Below are 22,163 nucleotides of genomic sequence, written 5' to 3'. Positions count from 1 at the left end.
TTCATCATTCATTCATTCATTCATAAAGATTTTTGGAGTGCCTGCTCTGGGGTGAGAACACAGTGGTGAACAGGACACACACTGTCCCTGCTACCCTGGGGCTCAGATTCAGGGGAGGGGGAAGAACCTTCCAAAAAGGAATCAAATCAATGAATGTATGATTACAGGTTGTAAGGAGCCTAAGAAGGAGAGGAATAGCATAAAGAGCAGCAGGGTGTGGGAATCAGCAGGGCTTCGGAGCAGCTTTCCTGTCCCCCTGATGGGAGAATGCTTCAGGTTTAGTCTCCACCTTCAGCACCCTTTCTAACCCCTCTCCTTATGAGACAGCTTTAAATAGAATGTGGTTAGCATGGCCTGGATTTTATAATCTGAGAGAAAGCGCTCCTCCCTCTTTGGGAGGGTGAAAGGAAATGGGGCTTTTAAAGAAGATGTGGAGCATGATTACCAACTCCACCCCATTCCCCTTTCTCTACCCAGCCTTTACCCTCCCCTAACAAGAACTGCTTGATCTGACTGAGAAAAGAAGCACCAACCACTTAACTGGATTCTTTGGCGTGTTCTTAATGCCTCCTTACCAAGCAGCACCATCCCGACTGTGCGTCTCACTCAGTGTGCGTGAAGTTAAGTTAGTTATAAATTTTATTGGATTATGTAACACAAAACTCAGGTTGATTGTCACCATTTTCTACTGACAGTGCTACTTGCCTCATGAGCACTGTAAGAAATCAGAGCAAACTTGAATTTTCATGGCTTTCTTCTCCTAGCTTTCCACGTCTCGTGTCTTTGGGTTCCTGACCATCAAATGCGAACAATTAGCATTACTGCTTTTTCCAGGCACTCAAGCAATGACAGCTCTCCTCCTCCTGAGTTAATAAGTAGAGTGATGTTCTCATGGGTCAAAATTCAAAATACACTGAGTACATTACTAAAACAAAGAAAAACCTTTCGAATCACAATTTAAGCTGACAAAAGTGAATGTGGAAGCCAGTGCATCAAATAAAATAACCTAAGGACTTTTCTCCCCATCTTCCTTTGGAGGGGTTGCCAAACTTTTTCTGTAAAGGGGCGGACAGTACATATTTTAGGCTTTTAAGCTTAGACTTAGTTTCCGTTGCAAATCCTCAGCTCTGCAGTTGTTGTGAGAAAGCAGTTACAGAGACTATGTAATGGATAGGGCTCTGCTCTAATAAAACTTCGTTTATGGACACTGAGGTGTGCATTTCATATGAATTTCACATGTCATGAAATATGAAATACTGCTTTTAATTTTTTTCAATCATTTAACATGTAAAAACCACTCTTAGCTTGCAGACCGTAGGCCCTCATTTCCCAACTGCCGCTCTAACATGTTACATGACCCATCAACTCAAATAGCCATTTGTATTCACAAAGATAGATTTTTGCTTTGGACACCAGATAACTGATTAAAAAACTAAAATTATCTTGTGCCATATAATAACGTAAATGATGGTATAGCTCCTCCATGATCACTGTGGGGACAGAGTCCTAGGGAGTTGTTTCCTGGCTCTCGGCTCACGTGGAAAGGTGCTGGCTCGGTTATTAGATGGCCATCAGTTGTAATCAGGTGGCCATCCACTGTGGCTGGGTGGCCATCAGCTGTTACTGGTTAGCCATTAGCCACTGATATATATAACCCATGTGGCTACACTGGGGGCTTGCTGAGTTGGCAGAGAAACGGATGGCGGATTGCGACTAGCAAGTGGGGTTAGTAAGCATGGATGGCGGATGGCGGATAATGTGGATCCTACTTCTGTGTATCGCCCAGCCACCAGCGAGACTGGGATACAGGAAGACCCCTCGTTGGGGTACTGGCAGATGTTTGCTTTTGTGTCTCGACCAGCTGCCATCGACAATATAGTGGTATGACTCCCCTATCTATGGCTCCGTTGTTGTTCCTTTTTAGCCTCGCCATATCTTGCGTTCTTGTGCGGGGAGCGGGAGCTGAGACCCTACATTACAATCACTCTCCAGTGTAGAAGTGTAATAATTATAAAGAAAACTAGAATCATTAACACTGATTTCAAAGAAAGTACTTGAATTAAAGATTTGTATAAGTAGATAAAGGATCTCCTATTTAAAATCTCCATATAAAAATCTGTAATAGTTAGCCCTACTGATTTGACTAATACTAAATATAGTAGGGAAATAAATATTTTAAATTACTTGACATGTTATTTTTAAGTATGTAGAGTTAAACTTAACTCTTAACACATCATATCGTACACCCACTGAATTTACTGTGAGAGTAATTTTCTTATGGCTCAGAATTTGAAATGCCCTAATTAAGTTAGAAAAGACTTTAAAACCATTATTAAGTGTTGTTTTTATTCCTGATGAATTTGTGTGGTGGTAAAATCAGGTTTCTGGTATCAAAGGTGGTTATTTTAGTGGGGTGAGTGGCATTAATTATTTTGCAACAGTCTGGGGGAATATAAGCGAACAGAACGAAAACTAGTAGCTGTTAAAATAGAAAAACAAGTGACAGTTCCTGCAATCCTGAGAGCAGTGCATGTGCAGAGAGGGAAGTCACCACCCAGGCAGGAGATGAGGGTAAGCCTCCTCACCTATGGGAAAACGAGAAACAATGAACTGAGAGAAACAGTGCTGAATTATTGTAGTCTTATGAAGATGAGGCCAAATTTAACATAACAAAATAGGCTTCAAAGCTTATGTAGTGCCAAATGTTATTTATAGGAATACATCTAGCTGTGAAGAAGAACCACTGCCTCATTATTCAATAGGCTGTGGAAAAATACTTTAGGTTTTTTTTCCCCCACTTTATGGCTAGCAACATAACAGACAGGAAAAAAACTCGGAAATCAGTATATCCTACTGCCCAAGGAAAAATGTCAAAAGGTGGCTCAAGTAAGTGTCTACAATGACATTTTCTCAAAGATAATTCTGAAATATGACTTTTCATATAATCTGGTTATTTCAAAAGCTTCATTTTATGAAGTTGATTCCATCCAAATTATCCCATTTCTTAGAGAGTTGTCTTCCAAAATGTGATTGTACAACCAAAGAGTATATGTCCATGAAAACAGAGGAGCTCAGCATTTCATTTACACACAAATCTAATGTAATTTCAATCTTTTCAATTCAACTCCAAATTGGACTTGCAACACTGTTAAATTTCTAAATGGAAAAGCACATGCCGTTCTAAACTACACAAGAATGGGTGGCAATAAATCAAGTTAATCTGTGATGAATGAATCTTGCATTTATAAAGTCAGGGAATGGTATCGAGGACATCACCATCTAAACAATAAAATTGTATTGTCATTGCAATTTACATGCTTCCTAAACTCTAACCTGAACAACAACGGGACACAATGAAATATTAACCGATTTCATCTTTTTGATGAATCTTTAACAAAAAAATATTTCTGAAAAGAAATCCACATGTGTGATTCTTACTGGTTAATTATAGCCAGCACTGTTCAAATAATCACTCAGGAGAAATATCTCCACTTAACTAGCCGGAGAACATTCTGAAACCCACATGGAGTCAGACACCAGGGCTAAGCTCAATGAAGGCTCAGATGCCAAAGGCAGTCACCTTCCTAGGTGGAGAACCACCACAGGCTTCCCAACCCCAACTCCCCACCTGATGAGAGATGGCCACTGTTAGGAAAACTAATTAAGTTAAATGGTGAAGGCGCATTTCCTGGCTCCTCCAAAGGCTGCAGCCCAGACAGGAATTGGTGTTCCAAAATGGAGCCCCCTACTTGGGGAAATCCAAGGTTTTATCCCTGTGTCTACAAGCTCACAGCAATGGAAACGAATACATTGATTTCTCTTTCAAAGTAGCCAGTGCACGCTGCCACAACGCCCTCTGTGCCAACAGCACAGGCTGGAGGGCCAAGTAGAGACTCGGCTTCCCTCTGCGTCCAAGGCGAGAGTGAGGCAGGCCCCCAAACACAAGGGAGAAGCAGGTTGCGTGCATTCGTGAGCTCTGAAATGCATGTTCTAGGTCAGCCAAGTAAGTCTTCATCTTTGCGGATATGAAAGCATTTGGAACTCAAGCTGCATAAAGACATACAAATTATCACACACTGAAAGCCAATTAGGCGCTTTGTTTCTTTGATCACTGCTTTTCTGTTTGAGAAGGATTTCCATAAAAGAGGACAATCACATCCACAAAACTGATGTGGAGATAACATTCTGCGGAAACGACAAAAATAATTACAAACTTGAAGAACTCGGAAGATTCTGAATGCTGTAAAAACTTTTTCGTTTTAAAGGGCTGCATGGTAGTCATTGTGTTTGATGCATGTTTCAAGAGAAAATAAAAAATTTTGATTCCAGAAAACTTCAATTGCTAGAGGAAAATACGCATAAGGTACATGTCCTTCCCATTATCCCCCCTGCCCTTCTCTCTCCTGGCAATTATTAGGTTTAACATCAATTCTTCATCGATCCAAATACACCAAACAGATGCGACTGTTCCAAGATGCTCTACGAAGAATGTTATTTCCCCAAAAATAGTCCAGGTAATAGCCAGCAATTCGGCTCTATTCCTCTTGATGATCATAATATAATCCCTTTAGCTGCTCTAGTTCTCCAAGTTGTCCTGTCGTACTTCCAACTCTACCTCCTGGCTCCTCTCTGAAACATGCAGGTCTTTCTCTACATGGCATTTCAGGAAGTTTGCTTTCCGGCAATCCAGAAGATGCACTGCGGGGTGGACAGGATGCTGTCGTCTCGGGGGCTACAGCAGTCACAGGTACAGTGGGGAGAGAGCAAAGCTATTTTTTCCCCCACATATGTGGCCATATTTCATAAATCATTTTGCCCTGGGGGCTTTCCACTTATTCAAACAGTGAGTTTCAGAGCCTGGGTGAAGAGCAGCTATCTTATAAAAACAAAGACACTTCTCAGATTTAAAGGTCAAATTAGACTTTTTTTTTTTTTCAGGTTCCCACCAAATCAACAGGCTTGAAAGTCAGGATTTGTCAAGGAGAAACTATTTTTGACATTATTTTAACATATCAAGAAACAAACCTGGTGCTTCATCCCCTGGGGTAGAGAAGACTGCCCCTCATCCACCTACCAAGGCCGGACCACGGGTGTGCAGCTCTAGGATGGGAGGAGGAAAGGGGCAGTGGAGCAAAGGCTGCAAGTCCACTCCTCGCAGTCCCGAGTGAGTGGAGATGGAGCTAGGAAATCCCTTCACCGCGTGGACCAACCTCAAGGGGAATGGAGAGTGAGGGAGTGGGGATGGTGAGCTTTACTAAGGACACAGAAAGAAGACCTCTGCCACAGACTGCTTGGCAACCAGTGGCCACTCTGTAGAGGAGCAGAGGGAAGGAAAGAAAGTCTGAGAGACTGAGCATTTCACCTAAAGAACTGAGCATTTACAGCACAAAATGTATAATGCAAATTAATGCAACGGGGCAAGTTGACCAACGTGAACTACAATTTAGGAATCCCCACCTCTCCCTCAGGGAGACAGGAAAGCTACATTCCCTTTGCCATCTGAGTTGAGTGTGAAGTCTGACCTCAAAGTCTGCCACATGAGCAGGTGGTGAACGAGCTGCTGAACTAGGATGACGGTCACAGAAAGGGAGAGACAGCCAGCAGTGCCTCCTCTGCTCGATTAAAGGTTATTTATTCAAAGTCTAATGGAGACAAAAAGTTAGTAAATAAACTAGGAAAAGGAAGCTAAATACTTCCTCACAACTTTGAAAAGCCTCCAGTGAAAATTATGACTGACCAAAAGAACTGTGTATATTATTTATAGAGCAAGTATAGAATTTTAAAAATGTATATGGTCCTTTGGTTTTTTGTTGTTGTTTGTTTGTTTGTTTGTTTTTTTAATTTCCTCTAGGGGTCCTTGACAGAAGGAAGAACTTAGCAGACACTAAAGGAGGTACCCTGGCCTCCTGGAAACAAAATACTTCAAGAAGGGACAAGACAGATATATCAAGTAAACTTTGAAGGAATTATACAAGGGCAAAATCCAGTGTTCAATGTGGAATTTGATGGGAACACAGGAAGTAATTCCTCTGTTCTTGAATAGGAAGAAAAAAAGACTACAGTACATTCTTTGATGATCTTAGTTTATCAAAGGTGTAGTCATGTTCTTTTGCACAAAGCATCGGTTTAGAGGTTCCCTACCTTTTCTGGAGCTTTTAGGTTTATATTTTACACATATTTTCTACCAGATTCAGGGAAATAAAGGTTTGAAACATAAGCAATCTTGTTCTGCTGCTTTAGAAAGCAATAGAAAGACTCTAAACAGAGATGTACCATAAAACAGTAGAGATCCCACCAAACAAATGGCCCCAAACCACTGCACCATAACCGTTCCCCAGGGGGCTTTGGTTCAAATGAAATCTATACAAAAACTAAAGTGACACCAATAGTAGGCTCCCATTTCTCATTTATCGATATGTTTGAAAAGCACCTAGTTATTATTTCCTAGTTTACTTAGAAATTTTGAATCAGACTGTTACGACGTCAGACGATACAGTGGCTTGATTAAAACCATTGATCAGTTCTTGTTTGAAGACACCATCTGATATGTTAATTCCCATTAAGGTCTTCATTTTTGTCCTCCCAGAGAGCTTGGAGCTGGGTATCAAATTAAATTGATAAAAATTGCTATATGACGAAATCTCTTTCAAAGGGATTGCCAGCCCCTAAAATGCTGCTCTTTCCCCAACTGTTCATAGCTTAGTATCTGTGGGGTGTGTGTGTGTGTGTGTGTGTGTGTGTGTGTAAGAACATGCTAAATATGTGTTTTTCAGTCCTTTCTGTGGAGACATGTAAATCTAGAAAAGTAGATCAGAAATAAAGGCTTATAATCACCACCAAGGCACACCCTGAAAGACTATGTTCCAAAAGTTTCCAAATCTTTCTGCATCTGATGACTGCGTGCCAGCCTGCTACATCTGACACCATCATCACAGTCTATCTTTTAAACATTTCCTTTTCCTGTCCACTGTCTTGGCAGCCATTCTCAAGTGGCTCAGCTGTACGGTTTTGATGACTCCAGAGAAACTGCTTTTGGAAACATCATTGGCTGGACCTCTGCTGTCACTGAATGAAACTACAGCCTTTGGATTTCTGCTCTTCCCTCCTTCCCTTCATCTATCTGTCTGTCTGTCTGTCTGTCTGTCTATCTATCATGTATCTTAGCTCAGTCTTACTCCAAAGCATAATATTCTATCTGGCCTTTCCATTATAGTTACAAAAGTTGAGGAATTTGACACCTCCGATTAAAAGATTTTAATGTCAAGTTCTGAGACAGGAGACTGATAAAAGGAGTCACAAAGGAGATGGGGAATCAATAGTAACCTTATTACAGATCATCTCTGGTTTGGTCCAGACAGGCAGACTTCATTAATTCTGTAGTATGATTTATCTCTTTACTGCATTAAGCATTGTCAAGACAAAACACACGAAACCATACCAACAACATAGAGTGTTCCTGATGTTTCATTCAATTACCAACATGTCTGTTGGTAAGAAAAAAACCCCTTCAGTTCCCACTATTTTATTTAAAGAACCTTGTTTTATTTAAGAGATATTTCAAGTAATGAGTTAGAAGGGACTATTCCGTAACCTATATAAACAACATTCAAAGAAATCAAATAACATCCTCCTTGACAAGACAAAGCATCTTGTTCCTTTCAACTCCAAAAAATACAGTTCTCTACTGGAAATGGGTTCCCCAGAGTATGCTTTCTTCATTAAACGTGAAGGCAATTAAAAGCAAGATTTGTGTGAAGTTGTAAGATATGGCAAGAAATTAATTTCAAATAGAAAGCAGAGACAAAGGAACTGTACGGATGAGAATAAATTCCTGTATAATCTCTGAACAAGTGGCGGCTGCCAGAGAGTCCACCGCCATGTAGATGGACAACCAGACTGTCTGTAACATTTTCTTTACTGTTCCTTCTTCTCTCTTTTTCATTCCCTATGACTGCATCTTCAATTTCATTACAATGATGGGAGCATAGTCCATGTTACAGAAAAACTGTAAAATCCAGGAAAACACTACCTTGTCTTTTTCAAAAACTCTTGTTGTGATAAGAACACTTAACATGAGCTCTACCCTCTTAACAAATTTTAAGTGCACGATCCACTCCCGTTGACTATGGGTACAATGCTGTATACAGACCTCTAGAGTGTATTCACCTTACTTTATGCCCACTGAGTAACAACTCCCTACTCCCCTCTCCCCCCAGCCCCTGCTAACTACCATTCCAGTCTTTGATTTTATGAATTTGACTGTTTTAGATACCTTCTCTGAGTGGAGTCAGGCAGTACTTGTCTTTCTGTGCCTGACTTATTTCACTTAGAATACTGTCCTCAAAGTCCAATGAAAAATCTTTTACAGAGAACTTTCTTTTTATGTCACACTTCACAAAATACTTACATTTCCAATGTGTTCCGACTATAGAGGAAGAATGTTGACTCCTTGGTCTCTATATGTTAGTATAGAGCTCATAAAAATTTTTACATTTAACAGTGAAACAGACAGTAAATCTGAAACTAATGAAGATAGCTAGAGATGAAATATTGCTTTCCTTAACGTTAAAAGACTTGTACAAATCACTTTAATTTAAAAAGATGATGAATTTGACACATATATTGATAGAAGACGGGGAAACAGTGCTGAAATGTCAGAGCAGATCCATTCTTAGGAGTATTGTGTATTATAAAGAATACACAGTCATTCAGTAGAATCTCTTAAACTCAGGTGACACAATCCTTATTTTCTCCCACCAGCCTTCAATTACACGAGAGAACAAACTCGATCTTGATAGTTGATTATTAACAGTTGATGCATTCGAATTTAAAGTAAAATATTTCAATTTTCTGTTTAAAGTAAAATATTTCAATTTTCTGTTTAAAGTAAAATATTTCAATTTTCTGTTTTCTGAAGAAATAATATAAAAGATACGTTCAGAATCTTGTAATAAGATTCCTTTGAGTGGCATTTGATCTATTAATTACAGTCTTCCTTATTTTAAGCTCATTGACTCTGCCTTTTAATATACACCAAAGTACGCAAAATATTTTCCACCTTCATGGGGAGCAAGAATCAGAAACAAGATATCTATGACTTCAAGCAACTTTACATTACTATTACTGACGATATCTGAGTTTTATCGGTATATTAATCATTCATCTACATAGCACACATCACTAATTTTCCTGATCTGGATTGCAGAAAAAAAAATGGGCAAAGAGACTACCCACGCTGCCATCCTGGTTCTGTCATTAATTTGATGTACCACAAGGTTTCCATTTTCTCATCGGCAAAATAAAGGTGCTCCACAAGTGGTTTCTGAGTTCTCTTTCACTCCAACCTTCCCATAGTCCACAATTCTGAGCATGACCTTTTACTGCTCAAAAATGTGTAAGAACTCCTGCGGTCCAAACTTGGATTTCCCAAAATACGTGCTTCCCATGTCTGTGTATGTTTCACCCTGTGAAGTCCACTTACAACAGACTCCATCTTAACTTTACCTTTGAAATGTAACTCATTCTTAAAGGTCTAGCTCAAAGGCCAGTGTTTCCTTGAAGTTTTCCTAATCCCTAAACCCCAAACTGGCCATTCTCTCTTTGAACATCCAAATAATTTCGTTACATATTTTTAAATATCTATCTTTAGTAACTACCTGTGATACACTTCATCTTTTCTACTAAATTATAACCTCCCTACGGGAATAAAAGTCTTATTTGTCTGACAACACTCATTCCCGCTCTCCATACCAGTCCAGCCCTGATTTTGAATAGTCCTCCCCGCTGCCCCCCACCAATCTGCCTAGTCTAAGAAGATATCTGTACTTCTACTCTACTCCTGAATGATTTTGACACCTGTCTTCCTAAGCTAGGTCCCAGGCTCAAAACTCACCAGTTCCAGGATCCAAGAAGTTACCACAAATAGGGTAAAACCACAATTTGGACAGTTAGTGGTAATCACAGAAGCCATTAGGACAATCGAGGGTCCATGGGTAGGGTGACCATAATGAATTAATCTAAATAGGGACACTGGTCAGAGTTACAGGGAGCATTATTAATAATTATGCTGGGACAACAGGTGGATAAGCAGGGTCCATCCCAGGAAACTTGGGATGTGTGGCACCCTATGCATGGGCATTCTTTTCTAGTTTCCATATAGGCGTACATGTTCACATTTCCATCGTTCATTCCTTCTCCACATTCTCTTTGCTCACAAAGATACTGGCATATTTCCGATATACCAGTTTACTCATAAGAATTTAGACACTGGAAAGTCATCACAGTCTTGGCAGCACAAGTACATATCTGTCCACTCTTAGGAGACAGCACAGTCCTAAGAGGACCTAAGAGGAGGGGACATTTCAGCCTGGGCACGGCAGTGACACAGGCGTTCCAGAGGGGATTTCCTAAACTACCCTTACTTCTCATTTGGAGTCTTCAAATGAAAAACGGGAAGTCAAGAAAATGAAGTAAGATCTTATTTCTAAGGTTAATTTTGGGTTAAATTCAACATAACATTACAAAAATAAAGAGCTATTTTTAAAGTTCCAGTCTATGCAAGACCACAGTATATGTCCCATCAATATTTAACCTATTCCTTGAGCTAGCTTTAATAAATTGTCACAGGTGAGAAACCATTAAGTCACTAAAAAAAGGACTAAAGAAAAAAAATCACAAGAGTTACAATATTGCTACAACAAAATTCTAATTTTTAAAATTCTAATTGCAATAATTTGAATGCATGTTGCATATTTTATAGCTCAGTTTAGCAGATGGATTTAAAAACAGAACAAATCAATAAAGCCAGGGGTATAATACAGCACGGCTATTTCAATTAAACATTACATAAGAGTAATTTCACAATTTAAAAAACTTAAACAAGCTAATATATCCTGTCATCATTTCTACAACAACACACATTGTTCAAGTTACATGCAAATAAGAGTTATATACTAAGTGTTATCATCGACCAGTCCAGGAAAAGGAAGAAGCAGGGAACCAAGGCACACTGAGGGAATCCTGAGCCAAATATTGAGGTGGAAGCTGGGAAGGTTGCTGTGTCTATGTGGCTCTTTAATGTAGACCTTGAGACTTAGCCATGATCACACTCCTGCTTTGGATTGCCACGTAGCCCCTGAACAAGGTCCTGGGTACTAACCCTTCTCCATTCTATCCTGTTCTCACCTACATAGGGCACCACCACCCCACTTGCAGAAAGTTCTTGTTAAAAAGGTTACCGTGAAGAAAATGTCAGTGTGTGAGTGCCACCGCGATCAGTAAAATACCTACGGGGGCAAGTTATGTTAGATTTGGTCAGGGAAATAGGTCTGTAAAATGTCTGATGGCTTTATTTGTGGCTGAAGCTTAAAGGGCATTTACAAATATCAGCTAGTTGTCTTGGTTTCTTCTCATGAAACTGTAAGAGGTGGGAACTAACTAGGTAGCTTGGGTCGCAGCATGAAAAAGCTCTTCAAACGACTTCACTTTTCCCTTTTTTCCTATCTTTCCATTCCCCCCATCCCAACAGCAATATCTGCATAAGCTTCCTCTGTTGATTTCATTCCCTAGCTGCCTCCATTATCTTCTAGGCAACTGGGCACAGGCCCAGCACGGTGCTTCCCCTAACCAGACACATTTGCCCTTGGCCTTCCTTCTTTCTGCAGGTGGATTGCCACTCGCTGTAGCTTGCCTGCAGTGATGGATGTTCCATCCTTTCCATCTCTTACTCTATCATGGACTCAAGGCTGGAAACAGGGAATAACAACCATCTGCTACAATGTGTGGCTACTGCATAGGAACCTATGAAAAAGATCAAATACCACTTTTTTAAGGGAATGAACTGATAAGCTATTTAAAATATTCCGTTCTTCTGACTTGTACTTCCAAGACGCGAAGAAAATCACGAAGAAAAGTTCTTTAGAAAGTTTGTTTTTGGAAATAGCACCCCATGGTCAAGTCAATTTGTGAAACAGGGCATACTTCATTCATGACCCTCTAGGGAACTCACTGGGCCAGCAAACAAAAGGCCCTGAGAATCCCTGCGATAAACACATCTGATTAATTTATCCTTCAAACCAGTGTTTCCCCAAAATTATTTCATCATAGAACCCTCTCTCCCATGTGACATTTACGGACATCCTAAGAAACCAAGGTTCCTCAGGACACACTGTGGGAAATGCTGACCTCAAGTATTTTTCTTTCCCTTGAATTGTATGAACTCCTCTCAATTGCAGCTTTGAGATCAATTTAAAAAAGTCAAACATGATATTTTTGTTAAAGTATATGATGCCCATCTTGTTCTGTTTTTGACCGCGGCAGGCTACATCAGAAGCAGCCTAGTATTGTGTGGTCTTAGCTCATGCTTTTAGTGCGGAGTAGGAGGTAGGTGAAGCCTTTTATCCCTGAGCATCCTGAGCAGTAAAAGCTGACAGCCTGGCCCATCTGGGAGGGGTGTGTCCAGCATGACCCTTAACCCTGACAGCTACAGCTCCTTTGTGAGCTTGAAATGGCTGCTGTTCCCCGCCTAAATTCTCCCTTAGAGTTATGGTAAGTTCAAAAGTACAAAAACAGCAGGATGTGATTAAGAAAATGCAAGATACACCTTCAGTGTAAATATGTAATATTCTAGGTGTCCTGAGGATACCTCATTAATGTTAAGCTGATTACAAATTATAGGTATCTCAGAGCACCTGCTGTTAGGAAGGAAACCATTGCACAGTATAGTTATGTGATGGAAGCACCTGCTCCTTATGGCACTTAAAATTTACTTGGAAAAGAAATTAAATTTCTGACCTTTACCAGTTCGAAAAATGAAAACAAAATAAAAATGAGTGATTCGATGGCTAGTTGCAGGGGAAGAGAAAAAAAACAACAACAAAAAACTCTTTACTATGTATGTGTGGTAGTATCAATTCAGATATAGTTCTTGAAAAGCAAACTACTATTTAATCCAACTGAAGCAAGTGTCTCTGAATCCTGCTTTCTACAATAACAACAACAACAACAACAACACACGAAACCCTTTCCAATACAGCAAGGTCAGAAAAATAATTTTTCCAGTGTAGGTAAATGAAGCATGAAGAAGAAAGCACCTCTTAGCAAGAGCTCTTGATTACATCTGGTATATTCTCTTGAGATACCTCTCTTACCCAGGCTACATTAAAGTACAAAAACTACTCACTGTGTCATAAGTTGTGACAATCTTCTTTAGAACCTCAGGCACGATTCCCTGCAATTCCATTGTGGGATACTGCTCACTGAGATTCAGGACGACCAGGGGTGTGTTGTCAGGCCCCAGAAAGCGGGGAGACACTGCCAACATGCACTGCATGAGATTGGCCACAGAGGAGAGGCCACACAGCTCCTTGAATGACACCACTGCATTCTGTTAAATGGAAAGAAAGGAGACACGTTATCATTTAACCAGGTGCTTTCATTTCTCATGGATATTATAATTGATAATACGTGATTATACTTGAACTGCCTAGTACAAGAGTTATTAGCAATGTTATGACAGAATTGGCTAATGATTCCTTTACCCTGCGAAAAATGGCTATCTTCCAAAGTAAATACAGTTATAGATATTTGTAATGCTGATCTATTAAAAGTACAGAAAATGCAAACAAGTTAAATTCTTCTCAAGGCCAAAGCCTCTTTTCAGATCAAAGGTCACAGCAGTGCTAATGCTGACGCGCACTTACGAGCCAACAAAAAGAATGGCATCTGCATTCAAAGAAGGTAAAGGATTAAGACAAGAAGTCAAATCCAGTGTAAAATAAGTATCAAGAATGCCAGCCGTCCAGAAAGGACAGGAATATTTGTGAGGTAAGAACATGCATGTCCCTCACCTGTTTATTCCTGCTGGTTCTGAATCTAAGGGAACTCTGAGGACGCCGCAGTTCACTGGCAGGTCTGCCTGCGGCCGACCCCTAGCCATGTCTCCACTGATCTCAGTGCTTCTCCCCCTCTCTTTTTTTTCTAATCAAGAGAGGTATGCCATTAAACTGTCCAGTAAAGAAAACCCTTCGACACCACCCCATGTCATGAGTCGGCATTATTTAAGGACTTACCAAGTGCTAAGCTATGGTAGGCATATTTATGACCATTTACTCCTCTCAACAAGCCATGCTGTGGACGAGGAAATGGAGCCTCAGCCTCTCTCTCTTACCTCAGGTCACACAGCTGGGAAGGGAAGGAGTCAAGATTTTATCTGAAATCTGTTGTTGCTGAGGCGTATGCTTCTGCTCAGTATAACAGCAGGTAAATTCTAATCCAAATATGAGTCGGGCATGTTATTGGAGGCCCGAGTCCTGATCTGGGCTGAGCATGGCGGCCAGTGGAGAGGGATGTAGGCCCTCCATGCCCCCGGTTTTCTGCTTTCTGCTTTCTTGGCAATGAGCAGCACTTCAGTTTTAAATGTAAACATTTTCTTTTTATTAGTATTGCTTTAGACAGGACACCAAACCAGGTATCATTTGGCTCAAGAGCACTTCACGGCTGACTGCTTACAACAACACACCATTGTCTCCTAGCTAACGTGGGGGCTCCCAGTCACTGTCACACCTTCCTGTGTCGTCTTCTCCACAGCACTGGCCCGTGTGTGCAGTCGTCCTACTTGTGTACCCACCTGCCCACAGGCTGTCTCCCCTCCCCACTGCCCGTCCCCAACTGCAGTCCTCGCTTATTGCGTCACTGCTGCATCCTCACGGCCGAGACCAGGGGTGTCCTTTATTAGAGAATGTCCTCAACCAGGGGTGTCCAAACTGCGGCCCGCGGGCCAACTGCAGCCCGCAACCCATTGTTTTATGGCCCGCAGCAAATTCCAAAAATACATTTAGTTTACTTAAGTAAACCAGGTGAGGCAATACGTACTTCACCTTGAGTGAGTGGCCCGGCTGTTTGTGTATTTTACCACATATGGCCCTTGGTGAAAAACGTTGAAAAAAGTGTGGACACCCCTGGCCTACACTGTGCACGGCGCTCATTATACATCACCACCAGCTGCTCTGTTGGGGCCAGCAGAGACACACGGCTCTAGAAAGACGATGCTTAAGCTCTGGCAGGTCCTCAAGGGAGTTCTGTGCCACATGCACAACAGCAGCCACGGGGCAGGGGACAATGTGGCTTGTTCAGAGCTGAGGGTTTACCAAACGCTTTCACCCTCAGAAATAAGGGAGAGTCCTTGGCACTTCCGATATGCATTTACTTTGCGAGAAAGAAAATACAATTTCTCGATTGTGGGAAGGTCTTTTTCTTAATGAGGTATCCCTAGAATCAGTGGAGTGAAATATGTTGATTTTCTAAGATTTTACTTGCTAGTGGCATTTTCCTTATAATTATTTTAGATATCCATATAAAATTCCTATATATATATATCACTATATATATATCACACATACACACACACACTCATACATATAATCATATATATATATATATATATATATATATATATATATATATATATTGAATAAACATGTGCTGAGGAACAGTCGTGCACGTGGCACCTCTCTCACTGGGTGGATCAGAGCCGGTATACCTGTGACGTGGGCCTGGGTGCCCAGTTCTGAATCACTCATGGGCCCCAGCATACTGCTAGGCATGTGGACGATCCTTAATTACATACATCATTCTTAACTAATTGCTTGTAGTTATTATACAGTTCAGAGGTAATTATTCTCTTAGACTTCTAATTGATATGCATACCAATACCACATCTTTTACTTAATTAAATAGATACCCTGTAAAATCAAAACACAAACTCATCGGCTCATTTAAGCTTCCTATTTTCCCAGCTTCCTATTTTCTAGCTCCACAAGAAAGGACTGGAACATGTCCCCTTTACTTGGATAGGTCATCAATTTGTGTTCCAGCTAAGGAATAGTCAGAAAACATCAGAGCTTCCCACGAACACTGCCAGAAAAAAATGTGGAACTGTTAAGCATTGGGTGACAGGGTCTAGAATGTGGTATGTGAGACAGCAACAAGGCTGGTTTATTCTAATATGCTATCAATATTTTAATACCAGCTGTTTTTGGAAATTTAAATGATAAAAAAATGTGACTAGTGGTCAACACTTTAATAACCAATTGGAATTTACACATAATTTAAAATCAAATATACTACCGTAAAAAAAACCCACAAATCCTCCAATATATCCATAGACTATGTACATGTGCACTAAGAAGAAAAACCATGGAGAAAATACTTAAACACGCGAACGTACCTGCATGTTCTCTCTCAGATCTGTGGCATCCCGAATAGGCAGCTGGGCATTCTTAAACACCTCATCTACAGTTTTAATCCACAATGTCCTCAAAGACGCATATTCCCTGGATTTCTTCCCTTTTCTCACAGAAAGGCCCCTTTTATGAGGTTTCCCTCCTCCTCTTCGGTTAGTAATAGCCACGTGGACAAACAAAGAGGCATGTGCGAGGACCTCTCCAGTCAGCGACTGCAGGGGGACATGGCGGTAGCCTGTCTGTAAACATTCAAAGGGAATAGTGTACTGACCAATAAATTCATCCCCAATGTAGTCGTCATCCAGGACTACAAAACGCACCATGGCCAGTTCCGGTAGGTTGATTTGAAATTCAAAGCTTTCGTCAAAAATGGGAGCATCTCCATTCTGGTTCACGGTTTTTGTCCTTTGTTCTGCACAGTCAGCGGGGATGCCATGAATTTCCACATAGACATAAGGATCTACCACATCACCTTTGGCACCAGATCCTTTGGGTTTGGGAAAGTTCTGCCCACTGATGATTTTAATGTGAAGAAGCTGAGGTGAGACTCCCGGGACTGAGTCTTTTGTATTGGCACTGAAGAAGGAGACTTCTTCCCTCATGATAGCTGGCCGAAGGACATAGCCACAGTTTCCATTCTGCCTAAACCAGCCGATATTCAGGTCCATCATCAGTCCTGGCGTCTGAAAGTTCATGGCTACGATCTGACAACCACATTTCCAAAAATCTTGAGGGTTCATGTTACTAGAGTCAATCCTCATCGGGTTGGGAAAGACCCTCGCAAGAAAACGTTTGTTGTAATTTACAAAGTCCCCTGGATTTTCATTGGCGTATTTGCTGGCAAGCACTTCATTAAATGAACACACTTCCCAGTACTTCTGAACCTGAAAGGACACCTGGAATTCTTTGAACTGAACTGACTTACAGATGCTGACCAGTTCTGACAGCTCTTTGCAGAGCTGAAATCGCTTGGCAGGCACGTTGTTGAGTTGTTCCACGTTCTCTTTCCCCATCCTCTGAGACATTTCTGCTCCTTCATCTTCATCAGTAACGTCTCCTTCTACTCCAGAGCAATTTGAGGACAGCTTCTTTGCTTTAATCAGTATCTTCCCTTTCAGGACATCGGGGGACGGTAGATAAGATTCCTCAACATTGGGTGATGTTGTGTAGAGCTTGTCTCCTAAAATTTTCTTCATGTGTTGAACCATTACTTTCTGTTGTTTAATAGAACAGTGGTTTTCTAAACACAAGATAAGTGGATACTCTGAGGCAAAGAAGGCATACTTGTTAATAATATCAATGACACTGCGGAAGACTATCTGAGAGGTCATGGTGTGGCCCGTGTAAATGACAGGTTCATTGTCTGGCCCATCCCATACATCTAATTCAACACTCCGGCAACCCATTTTAAGAGCTCTAATGTATCCTGTGATATCAGAGGGACCTCGGAACTGATCCTCTATTAAATATGTATTATGAGATGAGTTTATAAAATAATGAGACAAGGGTTGCTTCATATCCTGACAGACCTTCTTATGTTCCGGATCAAATATATAACAGTCAGGAGACATAAGGTAATTAGTGAATCCGTCTATGGAGAGCCAGCCCTTTTCCTGGCCCTCTTTGGATGGCTCATATTTGTGAATAATTTCAAGGCTTATTTCCTCATTTATATGTGCCACACCCTGCTCTGCCTCAAGAAACATCATAAGGTCCTTGGTATCCAGGAATTCTTTATTGCTTGAAAACTGAACTAAAAGGAAATAGATTTCAGGTCTAGTACAAAGCTCATGGAAAACCTCAACAAATTCGTCCTTTGTGACTTCAGTACCAGCTTTGTCTTTGGATTTGTGCAATTCTTTGAACTTAAGCTCAATTTTGCTAGTTTTCAAACCAGGATTGAGGTTTCTGATACACTGCACCGCATTACAAAGAGTTATATGTCCAACATTATCTACATCCATTTCACTAAACATTTGTGAAACCCAAGAAGTCCTCATGTTGTCTTGGCTACTTTCTAACATATCAAGTGTATGTTTTCCATAAGAAATTAGGTATCGCAGTCCTGTAACCCAGATGTTCGCCACATCTGCCGAATTGGCAACCAAGTCAAGTGACTCATAATTCTCTCCATATATGACTGAAAATGCACAATCTTCAGATATCTGGTCAGAAATGCCATTGCTGCGGAATATGTCCGTATTTTTTCCTGTTCTCACTTCCTTGATGGATTTAATATCAATCTTGGCTTTCTCCAAATCCTTCTTAGATGGTTCCCACCTCAGGCTCTGCATGTCGGCATCCAGTAAAAAATACCTATGGTAAATTCGAGAGTTGGAGCGAACCTTTTTGAGTTCAGAACCCTCCACCATTGAATTGATACAGTCACTTGCACTGCTGATCTTCTTTTCTGTTGGCATGCTACTGAATGAGACTGTCTTCTTCCGTTCTCTTTTCTGTTTGGTACCATCCTGGGGCGGAAAAACAGAGTGTGTTAGAAGAGCATAAATGTAGGTTTCATGTTCAAGCGTAGGAATACATACGTAATTTCCTTGAAAAAAAATACAATCATACAATTAGGATTTCCTATGCTGTGTCCTATGATGAATAATACTCGTTCACTTCTAAAGCTTAGAAGTAGCCCCGGAGTTGCAGCCTAATACAACCAGGTAAGGAATCATTACTGAATAACTGCAATCCCTGGGCGCCAAGAAACACAATTTCAGTAACACCCAATAAAATCTTGTAGAAAGCTGGCTACATAATTTGCAGGCCTCAGGGAAAAAGGGAAAGGCAGGACTCCTTGTTCAAAAATTATTAAGAATTTCAAGAAGGTGACAGCAGAGCATTAAGCCAAGTGCAGGACCCTTCTGAGTGTGGGGCCTGTACACCTGTGATGCAGGCTCTGTTTGTACATACATCTCCTACACGAGTGTTTCTCAAAGGGCTATCACTAGACCACTTGCCTCAGAATCACCTGGGTTACCTGATAAAAACGCAGATTCTTAAGCCCATGGGATGAGATCTTTAGGGGGCAGTATTCAGGCATTTGCATTTTAGGCAACACTCTAGGTGATGGGGATACACTAAAGTTTGAAAACCACTTCCTGACCACTTAGACTCACTAAGCTGTCTCGGCTATTTCTGGAAATTACATGGGCCACATGACCAAAAACAGCTCAGTATGAACCACGTAATAAACGAGCAGACACTGTAATCCGAGCAGAAATTCCTGGCCCCATCGCAGTCTCATATTAGATTAGTCCTTGTTCTAAACACTTCAGATAGAGACAATTTCACTGTTGCAGTTGTGTTAAGTCTGGGTGGGAGGCCTAAATGACAATTACGGCTTCTACAATTCCAGAGTTGATTTATTAAAGCCTACTACCATGCACCAGGCTAATGCTCAGAAGAATGTCGCCTGAGCACTTCCAATATTAACACAACCAAGTACAACATTCCCGGCTGCATCTATTTCTAATTTACATCACCAATAACGCAGTCCTCAAGTTTCCTACGTAATGTAACAGGTGCCCACCTGAAGGAGCTGACACCCCCACGTCCACATGTGGATTTAAGTCCTTTCCCTGGACAGATGCCTTCATTAAAGAAGAACTAAAAAAGAATTGGTCCAGTGACCTCACAACTTTCATAATTTTAACCTGAAACATGTTATTGCCTTTCAGGGGGTGTATAAAACTTGTGATAAATGTTCAGTAATTCATTATGTTCATAACTTAGGGAAGAAAAATGGAGGTTGGGATTCTATAACTTTCATAGGAATAAGGAAAAGAGCATGAAAAATACTATACAATTCTAACTTTCCTGCTCTGGAGAGAATCTATTTTGAATAAAATCTCTATAAAGCAATTATGCCATTTTCTATGCCTCAAATTTAAAACCACTTTTGCTTTTTGACTACCTATACTTCCAAAAGCAATTTGCAGAAGGTAATTAAACTTAAACTTTCAATCATATGAGTATCATTTCCCTCAAAGTTTCAAAATGAACCATAGAGGCTTTTGTGATTTGAATGCCAAGATAAAATACAAAAGCCACAAGGCAGAGTATTTCTTTACAACTATATCCTCAGAATAATAAAGTGCAAAAGACATAAAAACTGTGGTAATTGTATTCATAAGATATATTGTACTATAGCTGCTTCAAACCCCTAAAGTATAGATTGAATTCTATCTATTAAAGCAAGTTGGCATGAAATTTGTAATCAGCCACGCATAATGGCATGAAACAAATGTATAATGTCCTTTTTTTTCCAGAATGAAAGCTGTCTTTACCTTTAGAAACAAACATTTACCTTTAATAAAGACAACGTACTAATTAAGGGAATTTTATAACCTTTAAAAAAAGAAATATATATATATAATTTTCTCAACATTGCAATCTTTTATTCTGTCATTTTAAATATATTGATCAATATTTGACTACCACGTTCTCATTTATTACAAATGATATATTCCAAATTCCTATGTTTCCTTGTTATTAAGAGGGAAAAAGCCGAACTGCAAAGCAAGTTAACACATACACAAATGCTCCTAGACCACATCTGTGGGACAGGCAGAAGCTTATACACCATCCTTGTGGCTTTAAAAACAATGGTATTGTCAAGATTTTGTAGGGTGTCAGATGGGCACTTGTCTTTATTTAAGGAGACCACTTCATGGACGGTGCAGATACCTGACCACTACACCTGAGGCTGAAGTGCAGATAATTATCTTTTTAAATGCAAGAGAGAGAGAGAGAGAGAGAGAGAGAGAGAGAAAACAAGGCCTTGCTTTTGACTAGCCAGCCCATGAATGACGGGTGAGGTGACTTCAGATCACTGATTGCGGACACACGAACATGACGATCTCCCAAGCAAAGGCTGCTGTAATGACAGCAGGGATTCTCAGACACTTTCTGTGTCTTCTTCCCTCTCGATCAGCTGTTGCCTAGACCCAACCTGTCCTCTCCATAGGCCTGAATGAAAATGTTTGTGTCTCCTTCCTCACTAGCAGAGAAAGCTACTAGGAAACAGTGATAGAGGAGTGTGCTTGCTTAGAGACCAAAAAAGGAGAGCACATCACTAGATAAACCAGAATCTCTGCTTGGAAGCAACAGGTAGATGTGAAAACAAGCCTGTCCCCCATTGCCAAGAGGAAAGGAAGCGGAGGACAGAGGCACTTGTGTAGGACAGAAGAAGTGAGGTTCAACAGCAGGAGCTCTAGGCCTGCCTCCCAGAACCTTGAATCCCACTCCTACCCATTTCTACCTGGCTTTCACTTTTCAGCCCAGCAGTGATCAAGTGTTTGCATAGGCTAAGTAGCTGAGCCTTAATGTTAGTTTAAATTTGACAGTGAAAAGTGATCCCACTACATGTGCTGTCCATATAAAACTAAATGCATATAACTTATATGCACTAATCACCAAAAACCAGAGGAAAACAACACAAGTTTCTGCTGAGATGGTGGTGCCTCAAAATACTTCTTAAAAATAGTTTCAGAGCTGGTACTTATATTGTAAGTACTTGTCAGCTAAAGCTTCCCAGTGGTGAAGACAACAAAATGTAAACTGAGTCCACAGGTGCGTTTCTGCTACTTTATCAGCACTCATTAACATCACGAGAAGGAACACAAAACAAAGGTCCAGTTTGGAAGAAAACCAGTTTCCAAAAGAACCCCAAAGTTTTGAATTCTAGATAAATGACCTTAAAATTTTGAACTGGAAAGAGGCTTAAAGATCCATTTATACAGTTAACCAACACTTATTTACAGAGGGAGAATTTTGTACCAGAAGGGATTTTTAAGAATGCAATGAAGTAGAAAGAGGCTAAGCAAACTAAGCACAGCAAATTCAAGAAGAATAAAAATGTCTACAGAGCTTATATTTAACACTAAAAATGGAAATAGCCATGATGAGCTCTAC

The 22,163-nt window shown here is 40.5% G+C and overlaps 1 protein-coding gene across 1 annotated transcript in view; it reads right to left on the bottom strand.

Annotated features, from left to right (window-relative positions):
* Nucleotides 1-22,163, bottom strand: part of PLCL2 (phospholipase C like 2) — a 185,667-nt gene that overhangs the window by 67,440 nt on the left and 96,064 nt on the right. Inside the window, exons 2-3 of the mRNA XM_081071617.1 lie at nt 16,226-18,712; nt 13,181-13,384 (exon numbers count right to left, since the gene is read on the bottom strand). Coding sequence (XP_080927743.1) covers nt 13,181-13,384; nt 16,226-18,712 — 2,691 coding nt within the window. The remainder of the gene's footprint in view (nt 1-13,180; nt 13,385-16,225; nt 18,713-22,163) is intronic.

The sequence above is a fragment of the Rhinolophus hipposideros genome, assembly GCF_964194185.1.
Source record: "Rhinolophus hipposideros genome assembly, chromosome: 14".
Lineage (NCBI taxonomy): Eukaryota > Metazoa > Chordata > Mammalia > Chiroptera > Rhinolophidae > Rhinolophus > Rhinolophus hipposideros.
Note: the sequence above shows the minus strand (reverse complement) of the source record. Positions and strands in the feature narration are given on the sequence as shown.